The sequence below is a fragment of the Chroicocephalus ridibundus genome, chromosome 7, assembly GCF_963924245.1.
Source record: "Chroicocephalus ridibundus chromosome 7, bChrRid1.1, whole genome shotgun sequence".
Taxonomy (NCBI): domain Eukaryota; kingdom Metazoa; phylum Chordata; class Aves; order Charadriiformes; family Laridae; genus Chroicocephalus; species Chroicocephalus ridibundus.
The window spans coordinates 32,398,092-32,412,449 of NC_086290.1; the positions used below are offsets into that span (position 1 = coordinate 32,398,092).

A 14,358-nucleotide genomic window follows, 5' to 3' on the forward strand; every position below is an offset into this window, starting at 1 on the left:
TTACATCACTACGAATTGAAAACTTGACCATTTCATGATCACTAAACCCAAGACGACCTCTGACCACCACATCTCCCACTAGTCCTTCTCTGTGAACAGTAGGTCTAGCAAGGCACCTCCCCTGGTAGGCTCACCTACCAGTTGTGTCAGGAAGTTATCTTCCATTCACTCGAGGAAACTCCTAGCCTGCCTGCTCTCTGCTGTGTTATATTTCCAGCAGATACCTGGCAGGTTGAAGTCCCCAACCAGAACAAGGGCTGGCGATTGTGAGGCTTCAGCCAGCCACTTATAGAATACCTTATCCGTCTCCTCATCCTGGCCAGGTGGCCTGTAGCATACTTCCAGCACAACATCTCCCTTATTTGCCCTCCCCTTCATCCTTACCCATAAACACTCGACTTTATCATCACTGGAATCTAGCTCTATACAATCAAAACACTCCCTAATGTACAGAGTCACACCCCCACCTGTTCTCCCTTGCCTATCCCTTCTGAAGAGCTTATAGCCTTTCATCACAGCATTCCAGTCATGACAGTCATCCCACCACATTTCCGTGATGGCAACTACATCATAGCTGTCCTGCTGCACAATGGCTTCCAGCTCATCCCGTTTGTTGCCCATGCTATGTGCATTCGTGTAGACACACTTGAGCTGGGCTACTGATTTCACCCCCATCCTTGGCCCTTTATCCCTAGGCTCATTACTAGTGGGAGATGTGGTTGAGGGTAGAAAGCAGCTGTTTGTCTCAGCTCTTCTGTGTCTCATTGCTACTTCCCTAGATTGAGCAGAATAGCAGTTGGAGAGGGTTTTGAGGAGGGACAGGGATTTAGACACTGGGTCCATGTGTGTGCACGGATGTGCACACATGTATGTGTGTGCACACACACACACCTGTATTCCTTCTGTAAGATTGTTGCTAGCCATTCTCTTCTCTTTTCTTGTAGGGTGACTTGTAGGCTCTTGCATATCAGAATTGGCCTGTGAGTTGCTTGTTGAACAACTCTGGCTCAATGTGTCTAAGGAATCCTCTACTTAACAACAAAGGAAATATTAAGTGTTTGAGCTCTACTTTTTACTACACAGTATTGCATGTGAACCAGAATTAGTGAGGAGCCACAATGCATCAGGGCTACTTGTGCTGACCTTGGAGAAGAATTTTGCTTCCAACTACTGTGGAAAGCTAACAACTACTAATACCACTTGTGTTAGTGTAGTTATTAGTATTAGTCCAGTACTGTAATATTACTTCTATCAATAAATAAACATCTTTCAGATCCATAAAGGACTATAGTTCAGAGCACAGTCATAATATTAAAGCCTTGTTATTCTCACTTCCTAATTAATAGGAGAAATAGCTGATGTAATGATACTATTTAATATCAACATTGTTGATATAAGCATGTAGTGCTCTGCAATTCTAAAAGTGACTGAACTTAAGGTCATTGTTCCTTTAAAGACCTTAAAAGATGGTCTGTTTATTGTCTTTTAGGCTCTGTCAGTACCAGGAAAATGAACAGCATTGACTGTAAATGTTTATTCTAGTTTTATCATTCCTGTATTAAGCCAGTATTGAATGGATTGTTTGTCACTGTAGGTAATTAATACTTACTGTCATTTAGTACTCCTAAAGATACGCTTTATTCTGCATCACCCTGTTTTTAAATTGGAGTGTAAAAAGAAAAAATATTAAAGCTGCTGTTTTTTCTTTTCTCTTTTGCCCCTTTCAGGTAGGGTACATAAGCAATGTGATAGCTGGTGGTGACAACTGTTTGGTCTTAGTAGACAAAAACGTAATGGGATATATCGCCAGTTTGCATGAGTTGGCTTCTACTGAGAGAAGGTTTTATTTCAGACTGAGTGAGATCAAATCTCAGGTTCTTAGACCTCTCTTAGGTTTAGGTAAGAACTCGCTTTAATATTTGCTTTGCTATTTCCCCTACATTCTACAACAAATTTCTTTATGCAAAATCTAAAAGTTGTTATATATTTTTAGATAAAGCTAAAGTCTTACCCTTCTCCCCTGTTTGGATGAACTGGTGAAATATAGCTGCATTTTGACATCTGCATTATGTTATTAGTATTTGCACTTTTCCTGACTGTTTCACCTGAAATAACTTAATTATTTGAGCTGTATTTAGTCTAAAATTGTTGAATTCCTGATTCTGGGTAATGTATCCATGAGGTGAAATTGCTCATAAAATATCTAAACAGCACCTTCTGGTAATTCTCTTTATTAACAGGTGCTGTAAGGTAAGCTAAATTGCTTTCTGGTCTGTTCCAGATAATTTGGGCAATGCAAATACAATCCAGTTGTTGCAGGAAATGGCAAGCAGGTTCAGCAAGCTATGCTATCTCATCGGTCAACATGGAGCTTCTTTAAGTAGCTTTCTTCATGGAGTAAAAGAAGCCAGAAGCTTGGCCATCCTGAAGCATTCCAGTCTCTTTTTGGATAGTTACACTGAGCAAGTATCCGATTCCCTCTCATCTTGAGTCTCTGCAGGCTTAATCTACTGACCACAACAAGCCCTGAGATAGGCAAAGTAGATCATAAGGGAAGTTACATAAATAACTGTTGTGCAAATTGCATTCTTGCAATTTAAAATGTATGGAGAGTTTTACACAAACTAATTCGCTTTGTAGTGAGCTATAGATTTCAAGGTCTTCACCAGTGGAGAACACTGGACAGCTTCAGCTTCCTTAATGTAAAATTCTACATACAAACTCCTCTTTGGTTGCTGTGTATATACCTATTGAAAAGCAACATGTTCCTTACTTAATAGTAAGGATCTTGTAATATAATGTAATCGAGTTACCATGGCTAGGCTACTAAGTAAAGCTACCTTTGGGAGTTTACTGTAGCTACAAAATGCCTTTTCAGTAGTCATTAACTGTCTCCCAGAGGAACAATGCTTCTGTCCTGATAGCTGCTAAATAGCTAGCATTACAACTTTCACCCAAAAGACAGAGCTGCTTTAGTGCTCAAAATTAAGTCTGAATTATCCTGGTTATTATTTTTATTAGCTCGATGCTTTTGGGGAGAGTAAGTCTATGCAGTCACACTCTTTGCTGTCTTTCTCCTCAATAACTTTAGTAGTTGCTGGATAATTTCATCCAAATGTAGCAGAAGTCTCATCATACGTAATACTTATAGGCTTTTGTGAAAAATACTGACTTGACAGAGGAGAGAGTCTAAAAATGTCCTCGCTGAATGTAGTCTTGGTTACCAGACATCTGAAGGTCTCTAAGGGAACAAAATTCCAAGATCATCAACTTCAGTTGTTATGCAGTAGCATTTTGAATGTGCAGCAAGTTGCACTTCATTCTAACGCAAGCACAACAGTTACCACTTTTACTGGGTCAGTGATAAATTTAAGCCATATCACCCTAAAAGAAGCTTTCTTCTCAGTTTATCAAATAGGTTGTTCATAATTGTAAATATGTATTTTCTCCCTTTCTTTCTGAGTTCTTGACTTCAGGCTTTTCTTGTAAGCTGGATTTCCAGAATTGGTTCTCATTACTCAGATTAGAAGAGTTTCTTAATTTGTTCTTCTTCCCTGTCAAAGACTGAAATACTTAATTTCTGTTATTGTTGTTACTGCCTGTCTTCTGCTCTCCCTGTTTGCTTTCTGATGCTTTATATGTTTTTCTGTGTATGGCATCAGAAGCTGCATGCTCCTCAGCATAATGCCTTGAGCATCTTCCAAGGATCTATAAGGCAACATAAGTATTATCTGTTAATTGGGCTAAGGTGAGGCCTCTTCCGTCTAAGAAACATGGTCTTTTTGAATGGTTTTCTTTTTTTGGTAGGGGAGAAGTGAAAGGTAGAATGGTAGCAGGAAAAGAGAAACTCCTATCTTGAAATTTCCATCTTGAATATAATTAGAAGCTAGCAGTATTACACTATTGAAACCGATGGCCTATTCTGTACATGCCCAAATTTGGGGGAAACAAACAAAAAAAAATAATTTTGTTTGTGAAGTAAGCCCTCTGCATTGTGCTGATGGCAGCAAAAATGTGCAACAGCAATGCATATTGTATTCCAGTAATATTGAGTATTTCACTGTTTAATACTTTCTCAATTACTTAGATTACTTGTATAATAAAAGATATTACAGATCTCATTGGTAAACTGTTGGAAATTGCAACAGTTGCTGTTTCCAAGGTTGTTCTTATTTTGTAACTGAAGCTCTCTCTCTTCCCCATTTAGGTATTGTGCTTCAGTGACAAATTTCCTCGTAATGGGAGGATTTATGCTCCTTGCAAAGCCAGCAATGTAAGCAAACCTTTACCATTTTCTGGAGTTTTTGATCAACTAGTAAAGAACTGTACTTTAAAGTAGTGTGTGTGTATGTGTGTAGTAATGAGCGTGCAGAGACTTTTTCTCAGCTTGCTTGAGTACCCTAATTCTTTTTCCATCAGATGAAGAAAAAGTTTCTTCCTTTCAGCTGTGATAAAAGCTTAGGTTAAAATGCTGCTGAATGTGTTCAGTTACTTTATCTTGAAGATGGAGAAAGGAGGACAAAAGCATAAATTGCTGTAAATTCCTTGAAAGAAACATGAATATATTTCAGATAACGATTTTTTTGAAAGCTTAGTCTTGAGATTAAATTTCATCTGCTCAGTATTTGTTAGTATCTCATTCTTTCAAATGTTGATGTCAGGAAAATAAAGAACAGCAAACTTTAAGAATTAGTAAGAATAGGTAATGTGAATTCACTTTCATTTGACTTCTTTAAGTTTATGGAAGCACTTTAAAATGATGCAAAAGTAAACAACACTTCTGCGCGTGTATCTTCTCTGCCTCTCAAGGTTGCACTCTGGAATGTGAGGAAAGAATTGTACCTTAAGGCCTGAGACAGTATTTTTGAGGTTTATAAAGTAGAGCTTTTTTCTTGGTTCAATAGTATTTTTGTCTAGGAAATAAAGTGCATCTTTCACTCTAGTGTTGTGAAGAAGTTGTTGCAATGAGGGTATCTTTTTAACTCATCTGAGAAGTTGCCAGCTTTCCTTTCTTCCTAAATTCTGTAATCTGGGAGTGTTCTGTTACAGCTATTTATGGAGTACTTTGAATGTAGTATAAATGATGGTATTGGAAGTTCTTTGAAAGACCAGGGTACCTAATGCAAGAAGTCTGCACCTGAGGACCAGTAGCACAGACTAAGACAAAATCCCACTGCAGAGAGACACTGAGAATCTTTCTGCATTGGTCAAGATTTTTAGGGCGACTTACAGGAAATCTTAATTGAAGTCTAAGCTTATTTATAATTAGTACTAAAAAGTTTTGGATGATGAAATTACTGGTACTGAATTCTTCACATCAATTGTCACTGACAGGTGTGACAGTTTCTCCTACTGCAACCAGGGTCTCATTAGGTGAATAATACTTTTTCAGGTTCTGAAACTTCAGTGAGTCTTAGTTTTGTCCCGCTACTTGCAAAGGGAACTCAAGAATATCTTTGCTGATAATGATGAATTTCCCCCCTGCTCCCTCCCTGAGGGATACTGTCTTAAGTCAGTGGTTAACAATGTCAGCCTGTCTTTTATGGATATTCTGCAATATGGATGCATTAGAAGTAGTTCTAACTTTAAAAAAAGAGCTAGCTTCAGTCAAAGTCTCCATTGTTGGCAGTTTTTTGAGCATTTCCTCTGAAAGAGTAGATGAGCTATATCAGTGTGATGAATCTGTTATTATTTGACACTTTTCTACAGAGACACCTCCACGTGAGGATCTCAAGGCACTTTAAAAATGCAGGCCATCCAGATGGTTAAATTCAAAATTAAGAAATATGGTCTTCTCTATAAAGAAGACTTTATTCCTAAGGCTTGTTGAACAAAAGATTTCTTAAACATCATTAGCAGACTTGAGCAAGGTACGTTATTTTGATGTGAAACGTCATCTCACTAATCACATAGAATTCTTAGGGACCCTGCTGTGCAAATCTCTGATCTGTTTTGCTGTCCCTGGGACCTGCTTTCTCAGCCTCACCTGATTGTTGCAGCTTGTGGTTTCAGTGCTTCCCAGCTGGATGTGTTTTAATGCAGATGTGTCATATGTGCCAGTACACATGTGCACACAGATATGGTGAAGGAGAGGGAAAAGTAGGTTTGTTTTCCTTTTAATGAAGAAATCCTGGGTTTGTGTTCTAATGCATTGTCTTCAGAGTCATTTCCCTCTTCTTCTCTGAACTAGATTAGTTCTCCCTCTTGGAAATCAGACTGAGGATTGAACAGATTTCCTGCCTTTCTGTGAGGTAGGATGTAATTTTTCTAGTTAGGGGAAGACCTGGTCAGTTGCCTTGAACAGCAGGGGTGGGGAAGAATATATTTGAATCTATTTAGGGAAGTGCACTGGAGCCAAAGATAAGATTCTTTCAGGCCTTCTTGTATGAATCGACAGTGTTAGAAAATTACTACTCTAACAGTAATGGGGAAGTCATTCCACCTGTTAGCTCTTTTACTAATCAAGTGTTAAAGGGGAAGAAGGCAATTGGTTACTCTCCAAGTGGGGGCAACTCAGTCAACTTTGTTCAACCAGTTCAATGACTGAGTATGTGAGAGTGTAGAAGTAAAAAAAGTCCTGTGTTGTGGTTGTTAGAGAGCTACATGTCTGTATTACTGTACTTCCTTAAACTAAATTGGGAATGGATTAATAACCGGCATGCATTTCCCTTTATAATTTTTATTGGTTTATGATAATCCAAAAATGGGCATTCTGAGCTCATTTATAGAAGACATCACTGATGTCTTGCTCTCTTATTTTCTTTTCTCCTCCCTCTGTTCCCCAATGATCCCATCATTTAGAGACTTCTTGAGTAAAAACCAGGAGCTGTTACAGAAACTGTCTGAGAAGAATGAGGAAAACCTCCAGCTAGTGGAAGTTCTGAATGCTCTGTTTTTCATGCCATTTGGACGACTTCATAATTATGCTAGAACTTTGCTAAAGCTTGCTACATGTTTTGAAGTGGTAAGCTGGCTTTGATATCTCTATCTGAATAAATATACACATGAAACTTACGGCTCAGAAGTAACCGTGTGAAGCAAATGCCAGGTAATTAGAAATAGCTTAAGTCCTCAGAGAAGCTACCTTGGACTTGTATTTGCTGCAGGGAAGATCATGCACATTTATTTGCGCAATCTTATTCCACACCTGCACAGATCACATGACAGGTAGAAACTTGTTACCCTGCCAGAACTTGTTTGTGTGCCCGAATGCTTAACTGCAAATATATTATTTTGATGTTTGCCTTTTGCTTTTCAGTTCCATCTGGCATCATTACTGTAGCTATCCTTGGCTGTAATACTCTACTAAAAATACTACATATATATTAGGTAGACTTTTACCACCCATTTAGATATAATAATTGCATTCTTTTGAAATAAAAGATGACTAAACAGGAACAACTACTTGCATGTTTATTCCAATATAGTAATTTAAAGTATTATTCCTGCAATTATTAGCACTACTTTTGCTACAGCTTGTTAAGATGCAAGATCATGTAACTGTATATTAATCATTCTCCTCTTAACATTCACGGAACTTTTGTGATTTCAAAAACTCCCAGCACACCAACAGAACATGTGACCAAGAAAATAACTTAACTATCCCTGTTACTTTATTAACCAGACCAACTGTCATGCGTTTGGTGCTGATTGAATAGAATGAGCTGTTGCGTTGCAGCTTGGTTAATGTTGTTGGCACAGGTGTTCAGAAACACTCTCAGGTCTGTCTTACCTTGTTGCCCTACAGGCATCTCCAGAATACCAGAAGCTACATGACTGTAGCTCTTGTTATGAGAGCCTTGCTGTCCATCTTAGCAGAAAAAGGAAAGAAGCAGAATACACGCTTGGCTTCTGGAAGACCTTTCCTGGGAAAATGACGGTATAATGACAATTGTCAGTCCATTAGCAGCTTGAATCTCTTGCTGTTCACATTATAATCTTATCTATTACTGATGCTACTGTCTGGCTGCACTTCTCGTTTTTCTAATTTGTGTTGCTGTATGTCATAGTTTTGGCCAAATTGGCCAATGGCCAGTGACAGATGCTTCCCTCAGCCTCTCGTGCACAGAGAGGAGGAGGAGAGAGATTTACGAGTTTAGAAGAAACTAAACTACTTCAATGAAATATTAATAACAAAATAAAAACGAAAATAATGAAATAGATACAGGATATACAAAACCGTATTAAGCTCCCAGGATGACATCACCAGCAGGCGCTGGGGAGGTCCCAGATCGGACTCAGCGACGAGCGGGAACCAGGTTCCAGAGTTGGAGTCAGGAACACACAGATCGGGATCAAAGGCAGATGAACAGACAGGGTCCTCCTCAGACATCAGCCATTGGAGGAAGAGAATTGACCCTTTGATCCCTCAGCTTTTATACTGAGCATGGGGCAGATGGGATGGAATACCCCTGTTGGTCAATTTTGGGTCACCTGTCCTGTCCGCTCCTCCCTGCAGGTGGGACCCCTCTACACTTTTCTGCTTCTGACCCTCCAACAGGGCAAATAATGACATTAGCTGACCTTGGTTGTTATAGCAATAAGTATAAGCAAGAGCCTTTCTGCATACCATTCCTTGGCACAAACTGTCTTATCACTCTGAACGACCGTTTTAGACACAACATGCTGTTAATTTCAGAGAGGTAGAAGAGGCCTGGCTAAGAAATAAAATTACTGACCAGAAAGTTGGTTCTGTTTTACCTCAAACCAGGACACTGTAGAACTCTAAACTTTAGAAAGGTTGGGCCTTTACTATGAAAGACAAATAGGACTGACCTTAAGGCACAATCAGTGAGAAGTAAGCTTCTGTAATTTTATTTTTAACCCTTCCTGTAGGATTCCTTGCGGAAGCCAGAGCGTCGTTTAATTTGTGAAAGCAGCAATCGGGGGTTGTCCCTCCAGCATGCTGGAAGATTCTCTGTAAATTGGTTCATCCTCTTTAACGATGCTCTGGTACATGCTCAGGTAAGCCAGCTTGTATCCAGGAAAAAAACCTTTTTTCTGCTTTAAACAACATGACATATTTTTCATATCGTGAAGGTCACTTTTTTGCACCACTCACTCCGATGCTCCTTGAACACTTAAAAGTGATATTTTTTTTTTCATGTTTACAAATAAATTTGAAATTATGTACTTCTTGTTTTGTTGTTTTTTTAATGTTTAATTGCTGTTGCCCTGTGGTTGGTATGGTTTCTGTCGGCTATTTCTTGGAGCAAGGTGCATATAAGGAGCCTGTAATGCTCAGTTTTCCCTAGTCCTCAAAGAAAGGAAAAAAGCTGTTCAGAAAAAGCATGGGGCAGGGGTAATGGATCAGTACCCGGTGAAGTTTCCCTTCTCCTTCTCCTTGCCTGCAGTTCTCAACGCACCATATTTTTCCCTTGTCTACACTGTGGGTAGAAGCTCTTTCAGAAGAAGCTGGTAATGTGTGAGTATTCTTGCTTGTGATGCTGAAATAGTCAGATATCTTGGGAGGGAGGATGAGCATTTTGTAACTAATTACTGTAAACTATGAGCAGAATAGGCTGGATGCAATCATGTCTGTCTTGGTTCAGAAAACTTAATGTATTTCTGTCCTAAAAAAAAAAAGTTGTATAAACATCAGAAAGAATAAGGTAGTCAAGAGGAAAGTGAGTAGTCTTTCCTGCTGCTTCTTTTCACTGCTGACTTAAAGTGAATGCTAGCTGGGTTGGGGGAGGGAAGATACAATATTCATGCTCTAAGAAGCCTTGCCTTTTTCAGGTTGAAATTTCACTAGATTAACATACTTTTGCCCCCCATGTAGGAATGGATTGAAGATTACAACACCAGAAGAACAGTTTGTTCTTGTTTCTTCAACACCACAGGAAAAGGTATGCATATCTACAAATTTTGCATGGCTTCAGTGATAGGAATGACGTTTTATCTTCTACTGTCAAACCAAATAGGGAGAAGTATTACCTTAAGTATTCACCAAGAATTAAGCATTCCTACAACTTGGTACGCAGGCTGACTGTACACTGTGCTTGATTGTAGCAGTGCTCCAATTTACAGCACTGTACTGAGGAGTGCAAAGGAGATCATTATAATTGCTGTAAAGGTGAGATTCAATGTGAAGGCAGACGTTAACTAAATTTTGTGATGAAATACTTTCTGTTTCAGACCAAGTGGCTGAGGGCAATAAGCCAAGCAGTGGATCAGGCCCTTAAAGGGACTTCTGACTTAATTCTATATGGAACTGGTGGGAATGTGCCAAGACAGGAGCCTCCTATTTCTCGCAGTGCCAAATACACCTTCTATAAGGACCCTCGATTTAAGGATGCTGTTTATGATGGGAGATGGCTTTCAGGAAAACCCCATGGCAGGTAAAAGCATTTGAACGTAACAGTCGAAAACAAAATGAGGTGGTTGCTGTATCAATAAGCAGGCTCACTCACAGAAGTTATTTGGGAAGTGCGAAGTGAACTGATTATCTTACACACATGTACGGCTTTGTATTTTTTCCAGAGGGATCCTAAAGTGGCCAGATGGAAGAATGTACTCTGGGACTTTCCGGACTGGGCTGGAGGATGGGTAAGATCCTCTTGCTTCTTATGGAGCCAGAGGGCAAGAAATACCTTTTGTTGTAGGAGATAAGAACAAAAACCTTTTAATTAAAAGGTATTGCAGTGAATTTTACTGACTCAGGGTTATGTGTGTTAACAAGATTATATCTGTATGTTGATATACAGATAATCTCTCATTTATCCAGAGGTACACTAGTTGTCTTCACAACAGACTCTGCAACTGTGTGATTAAAAACTTGCTCTTTCATAAAAACTGAAACTAATTGGGGCAATCAGCTGTAGGATGGAGGAAGGAAATGGTAAAACAGCTGAGAAGAAAGATTGGGTGGGTGGGTGTGAACTCCTAAGCAGAGAAAGCCAAATCTGCAGTCAACTTTCTGCTATAGAGTTAACTATTAAATTTATGTGTTGCAGTGCTCTTTCAAAAGCTCTGCTATTGTGTTTTGGGTTTTTTTAATCTTTCTAGAAAACACAATGCCTTTCATACAATGTAATGATGCATCTTCTCTAATGTTTTCCTTGCTGTATTTCTGGTAGAGCAAAGGTTTAATAATTCAGGAAGGAGACAACAAAATCTTGAATCAAGACTTCAGGGTTTAGGTGATTAAAATAAAACTAATGAGAGTATGTGATCCTGATGATTGAGATAACTAGTACAGAGGAGTTTAAAAATAGGATGAACGGAAGTCCTAGACATGACAAAGTTATCTGGTGAAACAAGTAAGACCACTTGAAAGTAACTTTGTAATTTATTACACAGCTTTGAATTAATCTATGGATTTCATTGCTAAGAATCTGCTTAGGGCGCTATTGAGGCTAAGAGGTTAACTTTTTTCCAAAGGCATTTTTGTATGAATCTTGTGAGCGGACATGTTGGTACTGGGCAGGATAAAAATATATGAAGAGTCCTATTGGTTTCCAAATCTGTTTTCAAAGTACTGAGTTGGAGGGGAAATTGAAATATAGTCTAGCTGCAGGCAGCTTTTTAAAATGCACCTTAGCTATTGGTATAATGTCAAACTATAAAACTAGATTAGCGCTTTGGTCATTTGTAACCTACACTGGTGATTTTAGAGTTGTTGGAAATATTGCAAACAAATCCCCACCAGAAATAAATGGATTGGTATTTAGCTGTAATTGCTAGGATTACCAAATGCGTATATTTGTATTTCAGCATGCATGCTATAGTCTCAACAGTTAACAATAGCAATGTCGTCTTGGGGTAGACATGCTCTTGGGAAAACCTCCATAACTGTATTTTAATCTCCTCAGAAGTTTAAAATCAATAAACAGAAGTTGTGTGTCTCGTTCTTTTCAGGCATACTTAAATTGTGAACAATTCTATGCCACTGCTTGAGCATAATTGGAAGCTAGCATCTTTTAAAAAAATATTCTCTGTAGCAATCTATGTTCTCATCTTTCCCTGGAATAAAGGTGTGCTTGAATTATCAAGACCTAAAGAAGACAACAAAGGTAGAAGCAGTCTTAGGATGTGAGAAGACTTGTGGCCTTTAGAAAGCTGAGAAAAATGCTATAGTGTGAGAGAGAGGCAGACTTAACAACATGCCACAATCAAACAGGAAAAAAGCAGTACAGATTAAATTGACCTAGTGATGCTGGAATTCCTGCTTTCTCTTTAGAATAATAATAAAAAAAGTATCTGTAACTGCTGTAGTTGAAGAGATGTGCTAAAAATTATGTATAGCATTCTGATTTTAGAATGGGTCTGTGATACGTACTTGCTGCTGTTTTTAATGAAATGTATTAGCATTATAGCTGCTTGCGTTCCATTTCTGTGCGTTGACAGGTATGGTGAATACCGAGCGCCAAACAAAGCATTGAATAAGGATGACCATTACGTGGGGTACTGGAAGGAAGGCAAAATGTGTGGGCATGGAGTCTACAGGTAACATGTAGCATTTGCATTGCTGTCATTGCAGAAGGGAGAGCAGGGCTGACGCTCTGGCAGGCTGCTTACCAAGCCTCTGTATGTAGCTTGCTTGTTACATTTTAGACTTGTGATTATAGTTAGCATGGCTTATTTTCTGCTTTGCTTTTGGTGAATTGCTCACAATGCTTACTTGTACAGTGTTCTATTATTAATAAATATTCTAATGTTGCTAACACCTTTCAATAATAGAGGATTCTGAGAAATAAACATAACCTCTAAATGGCCTTGCTTGTTGTGGAGAGAGTAGCTTTAAAACAACAAAGTATCAAAAGATGCGTAATAAAGGCTCACTTTTATCCCAGAGATACTTTTACTATAGTTCCTGCTTGGTGTGGCTGTAATGTTGTAATTCCTAGAAGGAAAAATAGAGGATTGATCTGTTCTAAAGAAAAAAAAAACAACCAAAAAACAACATAAAAACAAAACCCACACCTAACGAAACAACCAACCAAAAACCCAAAACCAACCAAAAATCCCCTCACAAATCCACAACAGAAAAGTCAATTATAGGAATCTTACTTATTCTCTTTTTCGCTATAGCTATGCTACTGGTGAGGTCTATGAAGGGTGTTTTCAGGATAACATGCGTCATGGGCACGGTCTGCTACGCAGTGGGAAGCTGACCTCTTCCTCTCCCAGTATGTTCATTGGACAGTGGACAATGGATAAGAAGAGTGGTTATGGAGTTTTTGATGATATCACAAGGTAATGCTTCAGTTCCACAAATCCTTAGACACTGGTATGACGTACAATTGCAAAAAGAGCAGGAAAGGATTTGATCTGTTAGTAGCAGCAGTAATGAATATCCTCCTTTTTTTTTTTTTTGTTGTTGTCTTTATACTAAGCTTTCTGGGTTAATGATCTAAAGAATTGGGTCTAGAGACTGCTTTTTGGTACTGCTTCTGGAGTAAATGTGGGGGGTTTTGTTGTGCTTTGTTTTTTGTCTTCCTTGCTTTCCTATCATACTCCTGCCTGAAAACTAGCACTGAATATGGTATGTTATTGAGGTATCTTGTTGTGCGAGTGCTCAAAGTTTTATGAATGTCATGTGGGGAGTATTCTTTCATCTCAGGCTTATGAGGCTGCGTTGTTCAGTGATCAGCTATACAGGACTAGCTAAATTTCAGCTCGTGCTCATGTTTTCCATTGACTTATTCTGTAAATGTGGCGGAGGGAAGATGCTTTCTCTCAGGGCAGATTAGCAAAATGATGGTCTCAGAAACAGCACTGTGCTAGATATGTGCACTAAATAAATCCTGTCTGAGCACAGAGCAGTGGTTTTTTTCAGTCACCGATTTTATGCTGTTTTTTCCTGAAAAAGAGAGCTTTTGTCGAGAGCCCAAGAAAACTGGGTTTGGTTTAACTGAACTGAAATCCCACTTATAAAGGAGAATAGTAAAAAGTCTGGAGGTGAAGGGGGTGTGTGTTTGGGAGTGTGTATGCAGATATTTTTCTGAAACAGAGCTACTGTAGCATCTCTAGGTATTTCCTGATGTAGGTTTTGCATCTTGTCTTGCTCAGTGGTGGTGGTTGTTATACTCTAGTGTCAGCATGTCACCACATACTTTATTAATTTATTTACCTAGGACAAACTAAAGAGATGGCAGCTCTCCTCACAGATCCTCTCACCTCCAACGTTTGTAAAGGCAGTGGCATTCATGGTTGGGGAGGAGTGTGACATTTACTTTCTATTCCAGAGTTACTCAAATATGAGTGAGCTGCCGTCATGGTAGTTTTCTTTCTGATCTTAGGGAAGGATATGTACATACGTTTGTGGCCTAAGGATTCATTTTCTTCACGTCTTATTCTTCATCCCAGACAAATAAGGAATAGCTGCAGACATTCTTTATAACTTGCTGTTGTTAT

General features: G+C 38.8%; 1 protein-coding gene across 3 annotated transcripts in view; it reads left to right on the plus strand.

Moving 5' to 3' along the window:
- ALS2 (alsin Rho guanine nucleotide exchange factor ALS2) overlaps positions 1-14,358 on the plus strand; it is a 47,247-nt gene that overhangs the window by 19,977 nt on the left and 12,912 nt on the right. For all 3 annotated transcript variants that reach the window (XM_063340604.1, XM_063340606.1, XM_063340607.1), the window contains 12 exons: positions 1,728-1,899; positions 2,282-2,462; positions 4,208-4,273; positions 6,802-6,964; positions 7,748-7,879; positions 8,836-8,964; positions 9,354-9,424; positions 9,782-9,848; positions 10,138-10,340; positions 10,483-10,548; positions 12,349-12,447; positions 13,033-13,197. In XM_063340604.1, coding sequence (XP_063196674.1) covers positions 1,728-1,899; positions 2,282-2,462; positions 4,208-4,273; positions 6,802-6,964; positions 7,748-7,879; positions 8,836-8,964; positions 9,354-9,424; positions 9,782-9,848; positions 10,138-10,340; positions 10,483-10,548; positions 12,349-12,447; positions 13,033-13,197 — 1,514 coding nt within the window. The remainder of the gene's footprint in view (positions 1-1,727; positions 1,900-2,281; positions 2,463-4,207; positions 4,274-6,801; positions 6,965-7,747; positions 7,880-8,835; positions 8,965-9,353; positions 9,425-9,781; positions 9,849-10,137; positions 10,341-10,482; positions 10,549-12,348; positions 12,448-13,032; positions 13,198-14,358) is intronic.